The sequence below is a fragment of the Microcaecilia unicolor genome, chromosome 5 (genome assembly GCF_901765095.1).
Source record: "Microcaecilia unicolor chromosome 5, aMicUni1.1, whole genome shotgun sequence".
In the NCBI taxonomy this organism is placed as follows: Eukaryota; Metazoa; Chordata; class Amphibia; order Gymnophiona; family Siphonopidae; genus Microcaecilia; species Microcaecilia unicolor.
In genome coordinates this window covers 144244003-144264860 of record NC_044035.1, presented here as the reverse complement: position 1 = coordinate 144264860, position 20858 = coordinate 144244003, and the positions used below count along the sequence as shown (strand labels likewise).

Genomic DNA, 20858 nt, shown 5'->3' with positions numbered 1-20858 from the left:
AAGAACTGGTTATTGGGCAGAAAACAGGGGGTAGGGTTAAATGGCCATTTTTCTCAATGGAGGAGGGTGAATAGTGGAGTGCTGCAGGGATCTTTACTGGGACTGGTGCTATTTAACATATTTATAAATGATCTGGAAATCGGAACGACGACTGACGTGTTTAAATTTGCAGATGGCACGAAACTATTCAAAATTGTCATAACGCATGCGGACTGTGAAACTTTTATGAAGACCGTAGGAAACTGGAAGACTGGCAGATGAAATTTAAATAGACAAATGCAAAATGCACATTGGGAAGAATAATCTGAATCATAGTTATCCGATGCTAGGGTCCACCTCAGGAGTCAGCACTCAAGAAAAAGATCTAGGTTTCAATGTAGACAATACACCGAAATCTTCTGCCTAGTGTGTGGCTGCAGCCAAAAATGCAGTAGTATGCTGGGAATAATTAAAGCATTTTAGTGACAGTCTATATACATGGAGACAGGAGGGCAATGACAGTATATCTGATTGAAACATCAAAGCATTTCAGTGACAGTCTAACAGGATAGACGGTCACTGAAATGCCTTGATGTTTCACTCAGATATACTGTCATTGCCCTCCTGTCTCCATGCATATAGACTGTCACTGAAATGCTTTGATGTTTCACTCATATATACTGTCATCTACCAACATTTGCTTATTTCTGATCTGACGAAGAAGGGCAACCTTCGAAAGCTAATCAAGAAATGTATTAAGTTATGTCCAATAAAAAAGGTATCATCTTATTTTCTTTTCCATGTTTTATTTTATTTCTATTGATTACCTTTAAAAGTGGACTAACACGGCTACCACACCTCTCTACTGGGAATAATTAGAAGAGGGATGCAAATTAAGTCCAAACACATTATAATGCTTCTGTATCGCTCCATGGTGCAACCTCACCTTAAGTACTGTATTCAATTCTAGTCGCCGTATCACAAAAAGATATAGAGGAATTAGAAAAGGTTCCAAGAGCGACCAAAATGATAGAGGGAATAGAACTCCTCCCACATGGAAAGGATAAAGAGGTTAAGGATATTCAGCTTCGAAAAGCTAAGGAGGGATATGATTGAGGTCTACAAAATCCTGAGTGATGTAGAGTGGGTGGAGCGGAATCGATTTTTCACTCATTCAAAAGTACAAAGACCAGGGGACACAATGAAATTGCACAGAAATACTTTTAACACTAATAGGAGGAAATATTTTTTTCAATCAAAGAATAATTAAGGCCTGGAACTCATTGTTGGAGGATGTGGTAACGGCAGTTAGCATGTCCGGGTTTAAAAAATGGTTTGGACAAATTCCTAGAGGAAAAGTCCATATTGAGAGGGGCATGGGTGAAGCCACTGCTTGCCCTGGGATTGGTAGCATGGAATGGTGCTACTAACTGGGTTACTGCCAGGTACTTGTGACCTGGATTGGTCACTGCTGGAAGCAGGATACTGGGCTCGATGAACCACTGGTCTGATCCAGTATGGCTATTCATATATTCTTATAAATGCTCTAGAGATGGAAAAAACCACAAATTGTGTGTGCCATTCTGGTCACAGCATCTCAAAAATGATACAAAAAGCTTGAAGATGAGATAACTGAGGGGCGATATGATAGAGGTTTATAAAATACTGAGTGGAGTGCAACAGGTAGATGTGAATCACTTGTTTACTCTTGCCAAAAACACTAGGACTGAAGGCATGCAATTATTAAGCAGTAAATTTAAAACAAACCAGAGAAAATATTTCTTCACTCAAAGAGTTTTTTCTGTCCCTGGGTGACTCACAATATGTGTTTGCACCTGAGACAATTGAAGATTAAGTGACTTACTCAAGATCAGAAGGAGCTGCAGTGGGATTTGAATCTGGCTCCTCTGGTTCTCAGCCTGTTGCTCTATAATAGCTATTGAAGCTGCTTCATTTCTCTTCAGACCCCCAAACAAGACTAAGTCTGTCCAACTTCTAAAAGTCTTTTGTCCTTCTCAAGTAATGACAGAGCGTCCTATGAACATCCAAACAAAAAAACAGAATCCGAAAAGTTGCCCCAAGGAAAAGCAGGCAGAGAATCAGACAAGGGAAAGGGAATGGGACTTGATATACAGACTTTGTGCTTGTTTTTTTTCAACTACATTCAAAGCGGTTTGCATAGTATACACAGGTACTTATTTGTACCTGGGCCAATGGAGGGTTAAGTGTCTTGCCCAGAGTCACAAATGTCTCGGGAGAAAAGAAGAAACAGTGGGTGACAGGCAAGACCTGTAACTCAGAAATGCATCTAGCTGATGAGATAGCTACCAAAAATGCCACTTTTAAAGGAGATTCTTAAACATATCCTGCCTCAGGGACTCAAAATGAGCTCTAACTAAGGCTGACAACACCAGGTTGAGATCCCAAGGAACAGTAACCCTCCTGAGGCAGTCCCAGATGCTTAATGCCCTTGAAAAAAAATGACACGTCTAGATGCAGGACAAAGGATGACCCCAAATTGGGCCCCAAATAGAAGCAATTGCTGCCAACTGGACTTGAAGGGATGACAGAACCAAACCCTTATCCATGCCCTCCCCTGGAGAAAATCTAAGATTTCCCTCATGGAGGCATGGAGCAGAGAGACTTTTGCATCACACTAGTTCTCAAATATTTGCAAACTCTAACATATGCTAAGGAGGTGGACCACTTCCTGGAATTTAATAAGGAATGAATTCCCACTGAATAGCCTTTCTTCAACAACCTCGCCCACTCAAAGCCATGCCATAAACCAAGAACCAAGCTATGTCCAGCATTTCAACAGGCAACTGGAAGAGCAAGTTGACAGACTGAGGCAGAGGAAAAGGATCTTCAAGCTTTAACCAAACTAGATCTCTGTACCATGACAACCTTGGCCAATCTGGAGCCACCAACACAACTTTCTCGTGATGAGCCTTGATCCAATGAAGTACCCAGCCTATCAAAGGCCATGGAAGGATAAAGTACAAGATCCCTGCTACCAGCCACAGTTGATTGAACCAATGTGTTCTTTCCTGAAGACAACGGTTCCTTTCTGCAAATGAAAAACCTTGGAACCCTTGCATTAGTTGCAGTGGCCATGAGATCCCTGACTGGGAGACCCCAACATCTTGCAATGGCCCAAAATGCTTCCTCTGATAAAGACCACTCTCCTAGATCTAGGACATTTCTGCTGAGATATTTCACTTCAGACAATGCTGGACCCCACCACATGGGTCACTGAAAGCAAGTAGAGATTTTGCTCTGCCTATTCTATGAGCTCAGCTGCTTCCTGAGCAAGTGGGTGATTCTTGATGCCCTCTTCATGACTGACATAAACCATCACCTTTGCATTGTTGGACATGACTGACCACCTTGTGGTGAATTAGATCCTAAAATGCCAACCGACTGATGGACCATGTGGCCTCCACTTCGGTCCAATGTCTTTGGCAATGAGCTCCCCAGCCAGAAAGACTGACATCTGTGGTCACTAGAATCCATTCTGGGGTTTCCAGTTCCATACCCTATTCCAAATGCTGACTCGACAACCACCAATCCAAATTGTAGCACACTGCTTGCCTGAGAATGAAACGGAAGTATAGGGTATCTCAATGAGAAGACCAATTCAACAGCAAGGACTCCTGTAGAGGGTGCATCTGTGCTCTCACCCAAGGCATCATTTCAATTAAACTCTGGAATTTGTTGCCGGAGAATGTGGTGAAGGCGGTTAGCTTGGCAGAGTTTAAAAGGGGGTTAGACGGTTAAACCGCTACTAAATGGACTTGGGAAAAATCCACAATTCCGGGAATAACATGTATAGAATGTTTGTACATTTGGGAAGCTTGCCAGGTGCCCTTGGCCTGGATTGGCCGCTGTCGTGGACAGGATGCTGGGCTCGATGGACCCTTGGTCTTTTCCGAGTGTGGCATTACTTATGTAATCTTTCTAAAACCAATAAAGAAATCTGCATCCACCACAAGGCAAGAGTGGGGGCCAAGGGATCCCTTCAACACAGCTGTATGGCTTTCTTCTCCACCAGTATGGTTCAACATAGGAAACCTCTCATGCCAGGTGGAGCACAAGAGGAACGTCCATAAACACCAAATAAGAGTGGTGACAAGGTGAAACTGCGAGATCAGTAGACAAATATGATGTACCACCTGAGATAACATGATGTCTCTTTTTCCCTATGGGGTATGTTGATAACAATGCCCTCTACGTCCTACTGTTTCCCTCTTCCCTCCCATATATTCCAACTTCAACTTGCTTCACAGAGTCCTTTAAATTGCATCAGTACACATACCCCATAATGGGTTCTGGTGTACACTGTACTATACGTATAGTATCACAAGTCATAACTGCCATCTCTGCCTCTCTGCCCAAGTTTCCTCTTTCTTGTCCTACACAGACCCTACTTGAATACCTTCTACACTTGTCAGAGTCTGGTCTCAAGACCAACTCTGTAAGAGTTCACCTTAGTGCGATTAGTGCTTATCATTGTCGTGTAGAGGGTATTCAAGCAGGGTCTGTGTAGGACAAGAAAGAGGATCTAGGGCCTTGCTGTCACACCAGACGGCAAACCTCCTCCATTTGGAAAAGTAACACTTCTTTGTGGAATCTTTTCTGGAAGCAAGCAAGACTCAGGAGACACCTTCTGAAAAACACAAGGAGGCGAATCCAGGCCCTGAGAGCCAGAGACTGGAGGCTGGGATGCAGAAGCAACCCCTCCAGAAGAAGAGGGAACCAAATCTGACACGGCCAGAAAGGTGCAATCAGGATCATGGTTCCGCAGTCTTGCTTGAGTTTCAGCAAGTCTTTCCCTACTAGAGGAATGGGAGGATACGCATACAGAAGGCCTGTTCCTCAATGTAGGAGAAAGGCATCTGACACTAGTCTGTCGTAGGCCTGAAGCCTGGAACAGAACTGAGGGACCTTGTGATTGATCTGAGTGGCAAAAAGATCCACTGAAGGGGTGGCCCCATGCTCAGAAGATCCTGCGGACTACACCCATGTTCAGTGACCACTCGTGAGGTTGCATTATCCTGCTCAACCTGTCAACCAGATTGTTTATGCCTGCCATGACAGCGAGCCCAAAGCCACATCTGGATGGCTTCCTGACACAGAGGACGAGATCCGGTGCCCCCCTGCTTGCTGGTGTAAAACATGGCAACCTGATTGTCTGTCTGAATTAAGATTACTCGGTTGGACAGCCGATCTCTGAAAGCCTTTAGAGCGTTCCAGATCGCTCTTAATTCCAGGAGGTTGCAAGCAAAATATAAAAAACGTTTTGCCAGAGTCTTCTGGTGCATGTGCAGGGAGCACTGTACATGCGCGAACTGATTCCTGGGCCGACACAGACGTCGACCCACATGTTAGAACAAGCAGCCTGCTTGTCCTCGGAGAACATATGATATGTTTCTTAAAATACATTGAATGGTCTTATTACCTATATCTTTCTTCACTTCAAAGTCCTTAATCTTTGGTAGCATCTACAAGAATCATAGCTAAATTTGCAGATCTATACTTTAAACAGTGCTTGTAATCTAAACACCATTCCCTCTATATGGACCCTCCCCACTACTACAAGCTATGCGTTATGCAATTATTTCTTTTGACTAACAAATATTATTTACCCGACTTACGACTCAATGTCCTCTAGTATTCTCAGGCATTCTAAGGTAGAGAGGAGTGGCCTAATGGTTAGTGCAGCGGACTTTGATCCTGGTAATCTAGGTTTGATTCCCACTGCAGCTCCTTGTAAGCTTGGGCAAGTCACTTAACCCTCCACTGCCCCAGGTACAAAAACTTAAGATTGTGAGCCCTCTAGGAACAGAGAAAGTACCTGCATTTCATGTGTACAGCGTTGCGTACATCTAGTAACGCTATAGAAATGATTAGTAGTAGTAGAGGCGTGCCAAAGAGACTTGGGTTCACCAATAAGGATTTCAGTTCGAGCATCAGGGGGATAGGACCACCAGCATGATTTTCTCAACAAATGGAAAAGCTTCCAAGATAGCCAGCTTCGGGCTTACTCAGATACCTGCTCTGCTTAACATGACAATAGAAAGAAATAAAAGCAAAAGTCTTGCAATGGGACACAGGTTATTCTCAGGAACCCAGCCTAAGTGTTTTTTTTATGGGCACAGGAACAGCAACAAGGATTTTAGTCATAGCATCTGAGGGTGGGATCACCAGTAGGCTCCTCCCAACAGATGTAAGTTTCCAGTCAACCAGTATCAGGCTTGCTCAGATATTTACTCACTTCATATTGTTCCCTCCATTCCACGAACAGCCAAGGCTACTCTCAGAACTTACTTCTCTAGCCAATGGGATACAAGCTTACAGTTAATGAATAATGTTCTAGTTCCATTAACAAAGGAAGCATGCTGCAGCTGGGGCAATTGTCATGGCTGTCCCTCCTCTTTTCCCTATGACACATCTCTTTCTGAATAAGAATACACCACAAAGAATGAAGGGGCCAGCTGTGGATGCAGCACTCTGTGTGGCCAACTGTGCTGTCAGTCAGTTAGGATGGCGAGAGAAAAGAGGGAGAAAAGGGAGACGGAACAGTAGGACATAAAATACTTGCAAGCTTTGAAGAAAGGGGGAGGAACAGAGACTTGGATTCTAGTCTCAGAAGGGGATTATCAAAAATCTACACACCCCCGTCTTTAAAAGAGGTGGTTCAGGATAAATTGTGATAGCACATGGGATAATAAAAGCCTTCAGCTGATCTCCCTAAAAGGGATATGGTTCAGATCAGGGTATCAATAATGTAATCAATCTATAGCTGTAAGCCTGCAACTCATCCATTTAAGTTTCTTTAAACCAAACAGGACCCAAGAACATAAAAGTCATACTGAGCCGAGCCAAACCAAAGGACCATCAAGCCCCGAAACCCATTTCCAATGTTGGCCAATCTAGGTCAAAAGTACCCTGCAGGATCCCAAAGAGTAGAATCTATGCTTTGTTGCATACACAAAGATTTTGTACTCAATAGCACACTTGTAGACGCATAAGAACATAAATGTTGTCATACTGGGACAGACCCAAGGTCCATCAAGCCCAGCATCCTGTTTCTAACAGTGGCCAATCCAGGTTACAAGAAATGATTCAAAATTTAAATGATGGCACACTTAACAGAAGCCTCTAACCCCATTATTAAATGTGTAGTTTATCCCATTAAGAAACCTCCCAAGCTTTAGTAACCAGTCTCAGTCAACCAAAACAGTTTCAGGTAAGCAGCAGAGCAGCGCAATCAAAGTTAGACAGGACAGCAACACAATATTTGAAGAGCTGCCGACATTTTGAGGAAGATTTTCTGTGATTTCAAATGCAATACAGATTTTGCACACACTTTATATAATCTCCCTCGTTTGCAATGCATAAGCACGTTTACATGAATGTGAAATAAAAATGCTATTTTGTTAATCTGATGACACAGTACAGGATCCATGGCATCAAACAGTGATACTGGAAGCAGAGAAGTTATCCTGTTTTTGTGCCTTTACTGTATTGATGGCTCCTTAGTGCACTGCTGTACCAAGGGCTGTGATGAGACTCAAATATGGAGGGATGCAACAATTACTCCCAGCCCATTATCTCTTCTCATTGGCGATGGTGAAGTGGACGGTCTTGTCCATGTGACACAGACCCACAGATTTGACTCCACCTGAAACTGTATCCAGCAATATTACTTGTGGCATAAAATCACCAATTCTTTTCTATCCTCAAAGGGCTCATAATTAACTGGAGAATAAACACTTAAAAATTAAATCCCTAATGAGTAAGGTGTTTTCAAGCATTTGAGAGACTTTATATTGCAAGCAACAGCAAGCTCACTGGTACTTTATCTAATAATCGCTCTCCTTAAACATGACGACAGACAGGATTAAAGTTAACAGGATATTCAGAGACATAACTAGTTAAATCAGGACTGCTGAACATAACAATATAAACAGTAAATCTAACTTAACAGGATATATGCTTATTTCTTCAATAAAAAATATTCGAGAAAAAAAAAAAGATATGCTATTTATGTGGCCTGATGAAACTAGTTACCTTTAACTAGAAGGTCTTGAATATCAGTGCTAATTAACCAAGTTTTAACCTGTCTCCAACTTCTTTCAGCTAACTTCAAGTTGCCAGATCATAAGCTATCCAACATAGGTCAAAGTCAACTAGATAAATAAATCGCTCTGAATATTGAACCCACTGTTTTCAGCAAAATCAGTAGTGCGTCGTTCAAGCATACAAGCAGTAGCGCATGACAGCATTCATATAATCTCTTCCTCCTCCCTGCCTATCTGCTGAGCAGTTGACTCAGATTCATTTTTTAAATTTAAGGAATACCTCCAAATTCTGTCTTTTTTTTTTTAAGTTTGATATTTCATGCATGTGTTTTATCTACTTTGAATTATAGTAATGGACTCCTGATTGGGTTACCCAAAAACATTTAGAGAAGGTGCAGAAGCTGGCAGCCTGCTTTTCAGTTGGCCAAAGTATTCCGAGGGTAGTTCCCCTTCTTTGCTTTTTGAAATGGATGACTATTTGAGCCTGGGCACAATCATATCCGGTCATAAGGGAAGAGAGAAATTATTTGTCTTTCAGAAAAAAAGAAATAGTTAAATCGTGGCTCTTCTACAGAGGAACAGCTGAACCCTTTTTGTGGAATAGAGAATTCTTACTGCTGGTGGCTGTGTATCTGTGGGGAAGCCACTGATTTTGTATTTGCTTTTTTTCTTGTTATATTAATTTTAAATGAGGTTATTGCTTGTGATAATGTTATCTTGTGTCTCAAGACTCCCTAGGTGACTGTGAAGCCCAGGAGGAGGGATGGAAATCTTAAAAATGATATTAGGCGAGTTCCCACCCGGACAGTTCCCACCCACTAATTCCCACCAAGACAATTCCCACCTAGGACAATTCCCCCTTACGGGGACAATTCCCTTCAAGGACTTTTTTCCCACCCTCCCTAGCCTTTTTTTTTTTTTTTAACCGAATGTTTATTTCTTGTATCGGGTCCCAAAAGTCCTGGCAGTGCTTTTTTTTTCGTTTTAATGGCATCTGAAACAAGGAGGTTAGAGCCGCATACAGATGTACATAGGGAATATATAACAGTGGAATAACTTTTCATAGGTAGAGCAGTAATTTGTTATAAATCATAATCAGTGTGTCATTTTGAGGGGCTGAATTAGGTTGAAACCTAGTTTGGGGGGTGGGGGGGCATCTGGAAGGGGAAAGGGATGTGTAAAAGATAATGTTGTGTGGGGTGTGTGAGGGGGTACTAGCCCCCAAACGATGTGGAAAAGGGAGGGAGATTATTTGTCCTAGTGTGTTTTGTATTTTTTGGGTTATGGGTGGGAATTGTCCTCCCTGGTATGGTGGGAATTGGTTCAGTGGGAATTGTCCAGATGGGAACTGGTGGGTGGAAACTGTCCAAGTGGGAACCGACCTAGAACCCTTTTAAATATACTGGATGGGCATCCAGGTGTCCTGGAATATTCAATGCTTCTATACCAGAAAAAGCCACAACCAGGCATCACAGAAAAGGAAGGTGAGCAAGAAGCCAAAATTTATGAAGACGTTTTCATTTTAAAATCATTAGGACCAAACAAAGAAGAGAGCAAAGAGAAGAATGGTGAGAACAGTTACAGGAATCAAGAGATTAAAGACAGATTCTTCCCTTCTACTTTTTTTTTAACACCTATTTGTTGTTATAGTAGTACTGATACCTCTCCTTCACTATCAACCACAGCATTCTACCTGGCAAAGTCCATCTCTAAGAAATGCTGTTGGAACGGTCAGTCTCTTCTCTTTTCCATATGACCTGCTAGCCTATTTTACAACCTCTAACATTTAAGTAGCCTTCTGCTGCCTTTGCCATTATCACCTTCAGGACCAGAACAGTGAGCAAGGACCAGTGTGCATTCAAGGCCTAATCTTATAATCAGGGTGGAAATCTTACCTGAGAAATTCCGGGACACCAACATAGTTGTGAGGATTGCACCCTAGCACAAGAGAAGGAAAGCAGACAGTAATCAAACAATGAGACTTGTGCTGCACAGAAAGCACTAAAAGTTTATTTTTCAGTAAGAAAACTTCCTCTTCTGTGTTTGCCCTTTGTCATTTGGCAAATAACCAGCAGTCACATTCAGAACACCGAGGCTTCAGCAGGTCACAGGCCATTCCTCAACCAGACTCTTCCTGCTACTAGATATGGTTTTAGAAAGTCTGAGAGACAGATGCCTTGAGGAGGATCAATATTAGAGGGGGAACATAGGGCAGACACAGAGGTTAAAAACCTGTATCCATCACTAAATGTCTCTTGAAAAAAAAAACAAAAACAAAACGAAACTAAAAACACATAGGATTTAATATAAAGTGTATATATCATTGCTGAAATTCAGTAGGGTTTCCCTACACATCTGAGATTACAGACATCCCTTCCTAAGTATAAAGCTGATCTCAAAATATTCTTGCTTTCCGATACCATTGCCTGATCTTCTCTTAGCGCTGACCGGATGTGAGATCTACTGTGTGACAGCATACTCCAATTGTGGTTTCCTCCCCCCAACTGTCCTATCCTATATTGTAGTTCTACAATCCACTACAAAAATCAACAGGGGTGTGGAAATATAGAAAATCAAATTTATTCAAAAAAAAATGTCCCACCATAGACAAATCAAAATACTGATAATATATAGGAAGGAAAAGCCTGAAAGAGCTCCAAGTCCATACGACTTATAGGTATTTTAATGTATAGTTTTTGGGTGTTGGAAAACTCATTTGGATTGTAAATTTTGTAAAAGAAACATTTATGAAGGGAAGATGAATATAACATGCATAATAAATGGTGTCCATATAATTTTTTGGTAAGCAATACTATGAAATATAAGAAAGTGTTAGAGGGAATCCAAATTGCTAAACACTGTAAGATGGAGGTTCAAGGAGTCGAAAAGGATAACGGAAAATATGGTGGAGGTGGACATATGGCAGTCTATGCACCCAACAAACTAAAAGGTCAATTTTATGGTGAGTTAGAAAATCCTAAACATACAACAGATTTTAGTGATAGGTGAGAATTTCAATCTTACCATGAATCCAAAATTAGGTAATTCAAGGAAGGAGGAGGAATAGGATAGAAAAATCTTTAACATTTTATGAGGAATTTAAACATGGTCGAGGTCTGAAGATTTTAAAAAGAGGAAAAAATTATACATACTATTCAGAAGTACAGGGTCTTACTCCAGACTAGATTAATACTAATGGATACGTTAATGGCAGGAAAAGTGGTCGAATCACACCTTGGTTTGGGTAAAAGTTACATATCAGAAAGTTTCTAAAATGATTACCCTTTTCGCATTCGAATGAGAAACTTTTAGGGAAACCCGAGGTGTGGAAAAAAAGTGGAAAATGATCTGGAGGAATACTTCATCAAGCAAAATAATAATGGGGAGGTGGACCTTTGGGAAGGCAAGTATCCAACAAACCTGATATCCATTGCCGCTCCCTAAAAGTGGGAGAAGGCTAGGAAAGGGGAGGAAATGGAAGAGGACATTAAAATTCTAGAAGAGCTGCATAAAAACAAACCTTTCAACTAGATTATATGGACAACTTATGAGGGTCTGCTGAAAGTTACAAAAACTGGAAGCAGCAAAGGTAGTTTATAATCTAGATCAACTAAAACATACTTTGAGGAGGAGGGGACTAATGTAGGAATATTAGCAGCTCACCATTTGACAGCAAAAAAACTAAATATTGTTATTCTGATGGTGAAGACTACTGGGGGTGGTATGTCAGAGAGATGAGGATATTAGACAATGTTTTGTACAATTTTATAAAGATGTATATACAAAAGACCAAAGTATCAGAGATGGGACTAGCAGATGACTTACAAGAACTAGAGCTACCGAGGCTCTCAGGTAAATGCTCAGTTGATGGAGAAGGAGATTTCAGTTATGGAGGGGACAGAGGCTGCTAAAAAAATTAAAAGATGCGAAGGTTCCAGGGTTGATGGGCTAACATCTTAATGCTGTTCTTGGATGCCGAAGGTGCTGTCAAAGTGTAGCTCACTGACAGGGCTACAACATTCCCAGACCTCCCTGGAAGGGAAGTTGGACTCTGTGCTGCTGAAGGGGAGATGGTGGAAGGAGGTGTACTTGGTCTGGAATAACCTTCTGAGTCTAGCTTTGTTGCCCTGGTTAAGATCAGAGGTAATATCAGTGTCAGGGGTAAGAAGAAGAAACCTGATAAAATAACTTTAGAGGCAGTTTGAGATGCTATTGCTCAGTTACAAGACACTCTACTGAAAAGATCTGATAAATTCAGTTCTGGCCAGGAGTTGCCATTGAAAGAAGGTCATGCTTTCAGGATAGGCTTGTCACTCATCAAAAACTGAAAACCTTGAAGAACTATGCACATCATTTAAATTTATGCTGCCTTATTTTCCCTAAATCTCCATTTTTGACACCGATGGATATGTTTAAGAACTACCTAATGGGGATTTTGCAGATCCCCAAAGAATCTCTGCCACCTATTGTAAGAGTATATTATGTGGCTCCAACCAGCAGGAGGCGAGGCGACATGGGGCAGAGGACAGTTTTGATCTTTCTGGATGGATCAGGACAGTTATATCCAAAGCTATTTTGATCAACTCCTTTGCTTTTCAACCAGATAAAAACTGGGTCCTGAGATTGTATTTTCATTATAAGGACATTGCTTTCCTGGGTCAGGTGGTGTAGATATTTCCTGACCTCTGTAGGGCCACTCAGCTTAGGCAAAAGGCCTTTTTATTTTTTTGTTACATTTGTACCCTGCACTTTCCCACTCATGGCAGGCTCAATGCAGCTTACATATTGTATACAGGTACTTATTTGTACCTGGGGCAATGGAGGGTTAAGTGACTTGCCCAGAGTTACAAGGAGCTGCCTGTGCCTGAGGTGGGAATCGAACTCTCTTTGGCACTTAAGTCACAGTTTTTGGCAATCAAAAGGTCTTTATTCCCTGCAATTTCCATGTACATGTTTTGTTAAAATTGAGGCTCAAACTGACCAATTTAAGAATTTTCTGGAAGAACGGTAGCCCTCTGCTTGAATATTAATATCTACCCTTACCTCAAATGTGAAGTAAAAGTCTCATCTGATTATAATACTAGTACAGGAATAACAAATTTCCTTATTTTTCCTAATCTGGTTAACAAATGTTCTCCTGCTTAACTAGTATTTCAGTGTTCCTCTTCTTTATTTTCCTTATTACTTGAAAACTTGTGGTGTTTGTAATATATCATAACTATTTTTCAATTTACTGTTGTTGTAAGTAACATTTGTCTTATATCAAGAACTTTTGATTTATAACTTCAGTAAATGCATTGAGAAAACAAAAAATAATGGAAAAATGAGGCATAGTCAGGGCTTCTGATTTTAGGTTTTAACTGATAAAGACCAATAAAGTATCTGATGCACAAAATTAAAACAGGTGTTTGCTGGATAAACACTGGAAAAAACATAATTTTCTCTAGTACACTGAGACCTTTCCCCGACCCCTGGCTTGTTTTATATATTTCAATCAACTGTTGGGCCTGTGCCGACAATTACCATATTTGAATCAGCTGGAAAAGGTACTCAGCAATAGTACCTGTAGCATAAATACACCAATATTTTGTACCTTGAAAGAACCCCTAATTAGCTAGAACATAAACACTTAATTTTATCATGTAAAACCATAAGAACAGAAACCCTACGTACTTTGGCTGTGAGTAGCTATGTTTAATGCTTAAATAAGGCTTACATTTTGACCACTTATTTCTGAGTTAAAATATTCACCTCATTCTGCACACAGCTATATTGTTTTGATATAATATGAATAACCAAAGTTTCTCTCTTTATACTATGAATTTATGCTGAAATATTTGCTTCTGTATATGACTACTTTATTTCATACAATAAAGAGCTTCTGTTCAATTAAAAAAAACAACAACCCTAGAATTAGATTTAAAGATATCTGTTAGAAGTAAGAGTATGAATATGAATGTGATTGTACCGTGACTATGTCCACAGGCTTATCTCGGGAATCATGAGTTTCAAAAATAAAAAGATCTGACATAGAATGTACTGAAAGGGATCAAAGACTGGACTGGTTGGTTGAGGAAGGTTCTAATCAGATGCCAGAAGAGTTGGGATCAGAGGCTGGGCTACTAGGATAGAGAAGGTTAGAATTGGTCATCAGGCTGGTTGGGATCAGAAGGTTCTGATCAGACGCCAGAAGGATTAGGACCAGAGGCTGGATTGTTAGAAGGGAGAAGATTACAATCAGACACCAGGCTGGTTGGGTTGAGGAAGGTTCTGTTAAGATACCAGAAGGGTTAGGATCAGAGGCTGAGCTAGTTAGGATGGAGAAGGTTACAACTGGACAACAGGCTGACTGGGTTGGAAGGTTAGGACCAGATGCCTTTTTTTTTTTTTTTAAATTTAGGAAGCAGAAGTTGGTAAGGCTGAAAATACAATTATGGTAAAACACAAAGATTTTTCCCATGAGAGTTTGTGCCAGAAATCATATGGGTCTCACCTTCAGCTTTCTTCTGGCATTGAACTTTCTCAGGCATTCTACAGTCTCTTGTCTGTGCATCATGGACGCCACCGTAGAACGTTGCTGGAAAACAAAACCTCAAATAATCAGCAGTGGTCTTGGCAAGACAGTATAACACACAATCTGCTTGTTTTCATTTCTGTATGGGCTGCACACATACTAATAGGTCTGAACTGTTTCTTTTCCTTATTTTACCCCTCCAGATCTCCTGTGATTCTTTAGCCCTAACTGGGACCTGTCTGAGCTCACTGGTTCTTCCTCTCATCCTTGCCTATATTTCTAATTTCTCATTTCTAAATATGGCCTCCTCCCACAAACATACTGTGGAATAGTCTAATGCAGTGTTCTTCAGTGCAAGGCCCAAGAGCCAATGGCAGCCCCTAGAGACCTTTGGGGCAGCCCCCATTATCTTTCTGGATTTTTGTTCGATTACTCTCTGCTCTTCTACCTAAGCTTGTTACATGAAAGGGAGAAGTGGATGGGAGGAAGAGCCACATGCTTCAAGAACAAAGCATTTCTCAATAGAAGAAGGAAATGCCCACCTCCTTGATAATACCTCCAATGAAGAGTTCAAAGTCAGACTGGAAGGGATGGATGCCATTGACACACGCTGGTCAGAAGTGTCGCAGCCCCATATAGAAACATACACTATTTGGTGACTCTCCTTCAGCTCACTTGGATCCAAAGTGGCTATGACGTAAAATTAGTGAAGACCACTGGTCTAATGACTACTCAGAGAGGAGCATGAGCAGACAGCTTCAAAATAGCTTGAGAATACAGAAACCTGGGTGTTTGATATCCATGCATTCTCAGGAAATTAAGTCTAATTGGAAATGTATCAAACCCCTAGAGCTCACTAATAGCAACTCACACAATACCTTGCCCTGGTAATAAGCTGATCTTTGTGCCACTCATTGGAATACTTACACAGACCCATGGGTGCTTGAGAGCCTGATCGGCTGTGATTCGCTTTGCAGGGTTTATTGTTAGCATCTGGTTGATCAAGTTCTTTGCTTCTGGAGTAACTGTGTCCCACTCAGGTGATGGGAACTACAGGTGAAGAAAGAATGGAAAATGCTCATTATACCTCTATGTTTGCCTCTGAGCTGTAACAAAGATCTTTGGGTCTGTGTTAAAACTGCACACAGCTGTGTACAGCCAGTTGACTGAGCAAGTGGTCACTAAGGAGGCAATCCTATAATGGGGTGGTGCGTGCATTTATTTATGCACACATTATGTAAGTAAACGTACAGAATACTAACACTAATGCGCACATATGCATCTAAATGTCAATGCTCCCCCTAAACTCTATTCTGAAAGGGCATACACAGGGGCAGGGCATAGGAGGGTGGCTTCTTACGTGTGCACCTTACAGAATACTGTAAGTCACATGCACCCTTGCTACATCTGAGTGCCCACAGTTACACCAGGTGTTTTGCTGGTGAAACTGTGAGTGCCTAGATTTTGGGCACCTCAATTCCACATGATGCTGTCATTCTATAACAACATCTAGGCACCCCCCAGATGCCAATACAGAATAGCTCTCACCCTGTGGCATCAGGGTGCCTAAAGGGAGATGCTCACTAATAGAAACACCTAAATCCCTTGTTTTTATTTATTTAAACATTTTCTCTCTGCACGATTCTACTACTCTTGGTGGATGTTGACCTTTTCTGATTTTCAAAATATTGTGCAGACTATAGTTATATCAAGGGTGGACTATTGCAATTCTGTATTTGTTGGGCAGACTGGATAGACTGTTCAGGTCTTTATCTGCCGTCATTTACTATGTATGCATGCGTTTGGGGGTATCTAATGCTAGAGTAAAAGCTTTACAGGTGGCACAGAATGCTGCTGCGAGGGTGCTTGCAGGTGCTTTGAAGTGGGATCATGTGACTCCCACTTTGAAACAGGTACATTGGTTACCTGTGTGTTTTAGGATACAGTTTAAAGTACTATATTTGTTTCATCAGACTGTCTGTGAGAATGTTCCATGATATTTACAGTCTGTAATAAAATTGTTTTTATCCGCTAGGGTTTTATGGTCTGATTCAGTGAAGAAGTTAGCAACTGATTTGTTAGTGACTATACATTATGCTCTTATGAGGGCAGCTTTTTCAGTTGCAGGTGAAGTTTTATGGAATGCTTTGCCTGGCTAGTTGCACCTTTGGGCAAATGCAGGACAATTTAAGAAACTTTTGAAAAAGTATTTTTTTTTTTCAGGCTTTTGCCATGTGAGGCAGTTGAGGACCGGCAGCTATTAGTTGCTATTTTTAGGAGGATTTATGGAGATTGTGTTGTATTCTTTTCAAGAAGTTGCTGAAAACGTTCCTATTCGAAAAAACATACTCCATCAGTAACTCTGCTGTTTAGTCATTATTATTGTTGTTAGCGTTACATTCTTATTCTTCTGTAACATTCATGTATTGTACTTTTCTTCTTTTTATAATTCATATAAGCCACATTGTGCCTGCATTTGTGGAAAAATGTGGGGTAGAAATGAACCATAAATAAATACATAAATTTGTATTGTATGTGTTTTGATTTTATTATTATGTATGTTATGCTGCGAACCGCGTAGGTTTAAGTGGGGTATAAGTTTTATAACTAAATAAATACACTTATAATTTTAAAAGATGACACACGCACACATACAACAACATATTCACTAAAACAAATCCATCACTAAAACAATAAGGAGCTTAAACATCCAGCATTAAACCACCGTAAAAGCTTGGGCAAAAAGGAAAGCCTTCAAATGTTTACATAACTGAAGACGTGAAGTCATACCTCTTAAAGGGCAACAAATTCCACTGTCTCACACCCTCGATATAAAAAAAAATAGTCGAATGGTACTCATAGCCTAGTATGATGAAAAGTAAGAATATCAAGCAAAAGTTTGTCTGAAGAATGCAATGCACAAGCAGGCTGATAGAACTTCAAAGAATTAACCACAGAAACTGGCACATCCTTGCTTCAAGCCTTAAAAATTACCAACAATATTTTAAATCTGATTCTCCATTGATGGGTAACCAGTGCAATGCCTTAAGTACTGGCATAACATCAGCCAAACGAGGGGTATCAGTGAGCAAACAAGAAACGACGGATCTTACCTAGAGGTAACCCAAGATACAATGCATTATAGTAATCAAACAAAGGAGTGATCACACACTGTAGTACAGACCTAAAGTTAATGGGTGTCAACTGCTTCAGCCGCCTAATCTGACACAATTAAAAATAAAAAAGTTTCTGAACAGATGCACGTATCTGAGTTGAAAATGACAAACTAGAATCAACCAACCACCAAGTTACTTTAAGTTCTGCACGATGGGAATTTTCAAAGTATCAAATACAAAGGTTTCTGGAACCAAAGAAGAAGTCTTACCAAACAAAAATAAAATGCACTAGGAGCCTGATTGACTGACAGCCTTTTTCTCCACACAAAATGGAAGAAAAACTTCAGTAAATGAAGTCATTAAGTTATCTGTACAGTGAAAATAGAATATGAAACTTAGGATGTGTTTGTTCTTTCAAAGAATCTGATAACTAGATGACTTTACAGATGATGCTGGACAAGTCCCTAGAGTCTTGATCTTGACTCCCAGTCCACCAAGTAGGGCAGCTTTTCAAGCTATCCCTAATGAATAGGCAGAGAGATGTGCATGCAGTGGAGGGACTACACATGCAAATCTCCTTCATGCATATTCAATAGGGACAGGCTGAAAACCTGGTCATTGGTAGCCCTTGAGAACTAGGAGTAGGAGTGAAGATTTGCATGCACTGCTTTCTTCGTATGCAAATCTCTCTCATGCATATTTATTATGGATATCCTTAAAACCTGACTGGCCAGGTGGTTCCTGAGGACTGGGTTGGAAACCACTGCTCTAGAGCAGATGTTCCCAACAACCAACAGCAGGGGGTAAGAAGCACCATGACAGCACACCACAGCTAAGTGCTGCTTGTCTCCTGCCTTCGTTCCTTCTCCTCCTGGACCAGAAGCAGCTCTTTGGTTCTCCCCCGGAGAGGGGGGGGGGGGGGGGGAAGAGGGAAAAGTGCTGCTGGACTGGGAGATCGGAAGAAGTGCTGCTGATCCAAAGAGACAGAAATGGAGACCTGTTGCTGGTCCAAGGGGACAGAAATGAAGAGGTGCTGCTAGACTGGGAAAGGGGGGGGCCAAAAGGGATATGTGTGTGTGAGAGAGAGAGAAGGGGGCAGTGGTGTGTGTGTGTGTGAGAGAGAGAGAGAGAGAGAAGGGGGCAAATTGGATGTGTGTGTGTGTGTGTGTGTGTGTGAGAGAGGGGGAGGGGCATATACTGGCTGAAGGCAGATGGGATATGTGTGAGAGAGAGAGAAGGGGAGGGGCATACTGGCTGAAGGCAGATGTGATGTGTGTGACAGAGACAGACATACTGGCTGAGGGCAGATGGGATGTGTGTGTGTGAGAGAGAGAGAGACAGAGAGAGGGGGGAGGGGCATATTGGCTGAGGGCATATGGGATGTGTGTGAGTGAGAGAGGGGCATACTAGCTGAAAGCAAATGGGATGTGTGTGAGAAAGAGAAGGGCATATTGGCTAACGGTAGATGGGATGTGTGTGAAAGAGAGAGGAGCATACTGGCTGAGGGCAGATGGGATGTGTGAGAGAGAAAGAGGGGGTAGTCTGGCTGGGGCAGATGGGATCCATGAAAAAGAAAGGGCAGCCTGACAGAACAGATGGGATGTGTGAGAGAGAATGAAGCAGACTGGCTGAGGGCAGGTTGGATATATGTGCAAGAAAGAGGCAGACTGGCTGAGGGCAGGTTGGATATATGTGCGAGAAAGAGAGGCAGACTGGCTTGAGGGCAGGTAGGATATATGTAAGAGAGAGGAGGAGGCAGGCTGGCTGCAGGCCTCTATGGAAGAATAGGCATCAACTTGAAACACTTTTCCATATTTTCACTGAATTGCTGCCTCCAGACACTCTGGAACCTTCTCTCTTCCTCACTGAAACATTGTAAAATGAGGGCATAGGAAATACTATAGTATATTGGCAGATGCAGAAAAGGGATACTCACAGCTAATAAAAGCCCAAATCTCCCTTTAAAACTGTAAAAGCAAACGTGTGCCTAAATTTTACCAAGTTTTAAGACAGTCTACACTTTCAGTTTAAAAGTGGTTGTGGTTGAATTCATTGTATGTTCTGAACACAAGTTTATTCTGTGTCATTACTATATGCTATTTATTTTTAATTTTCATTTGGTGTGTGCGAAGAAAGGTGCCTAGGTTCATTGAGGACTATTTATAAAAAAAACAAAAGTACTTCACAAAAGCAAAGAACTTGCACATAGTGACCAATCAGATTTCGGTTTCATTTTCCCAGAGAAAATATAAAATTGGATTGGTCACTATGTGCAAGTTTAGTGGAGAACTTTTCTCCTCTTTTTATAAATAGGCCTCGTCTAAATCTCAATGTTCATTTTTACTCAGTTTGTAAGAACACATCACCTGTCAACTTGGCCTAACAGTTTATATGAGAGTGAAATGCAGGGGCGTAGCTATGGGTGGGCCTGGCTGGGCCCAGGCCCACCCAATTTCGGCCCAGGCCCGCCCCAGCACCCATTGCCGGCCACTGCTGCTTTTCCTGTTGAGCAGCAGGGCCGGCGCTACAAAAAGAAGAAACGCTAACGGCGCTAAGGAAGACGAAAAATGTTACAAAAAAAAAAAAGCGCGGCACCGGCAGGCACTGTCTAGGCAGCCTTGAGGCATTGGCTGCTGGCTCGCAGGCTCCTCCCGTCTCCTACGTCACTGCAGAGAGGGGAGGTGCCTGCGAGCCAGCAGCCAATGCCTCAAGGCTGCCTAGACAGTGCCTGCCGGTGCCGCGCTTTTTTTTTTTTGTAACATTTTTCGTCTTCCTTAGCGCCGTTAGCGCTTCTTCTTTTTGTAGCGCCGGCCCTGCTGCTCAACAGGAAAAGCAGCAGTGGCCGGCAATGGGAGCTGGGGCGGGCGCTGGCATGCAGGGCGGGCCTCGTCGAAGAAAAGAGGGAAAACATGGAAGAATAGGGAGAAAAAGAGGGAAAACAGATGGAAGGATGGGGAGAAAAAGAGGGAAAACAGATGGAAGGATGGCAGAGAATGAGGGAAAACATGGAAGGATGGCAGAGAAAGAGGGAAAACATGGAAGGATGGGGAGAAAGAGGGAAAATAGATGGAAGGATGGCAGAGAAAGAGGGAAAACAGATGGAAGGATGGGGAGAAAAAGAGGGAAAACAGATGGAAGGATGGCAGAGAATGAGGGAAAACA

General features: G+C 41.7%; 1 protein-coding gene and 1 long non-coding RNA gene across 9 annotated transcripts in view; one reads left to right on the top strand and one right to left on the bottom strand.

Annotated features, from left to right (window-relative positions):
• The window catches only part of CAMK2G (calcium/calmodulin dependent protein kinase II gamma), a 563068-nt gene that overhangs the window by 147675 nt on the left and 394535 nt on the right, over positions 1-20858 (bottom strand). For all 8 annotated transcript variants that reach the window (XM_030203383.1, XM_030203382.1, XM_030203385.1 and 5 more), the window contains exons 10-12: positions 15508-15630; positions 14560-14643; positions 9962-10004 (exon numbers count right to left, since the gene is read on the bottom strand). In XM_030203383.1, coding sequence (XP_030059243.1) covers positions 9962-10004; positions 14560-14643; positions 15508-15630 — 250 coding nt within the window. The remainder of the gene's footprint in view (positions 1-9961; positions 10005-14559; positions 14644-15507; positions 15631-20858) is intronic.
• The window catches only part of LOC115470333, a 113502-nt gene that overhangs the window by 47653 nt on the left and 44991 nt on the right, over positions 1-20858 (top strand). The gene's annotated exons all lie outside the window — the stretch shown is intronic.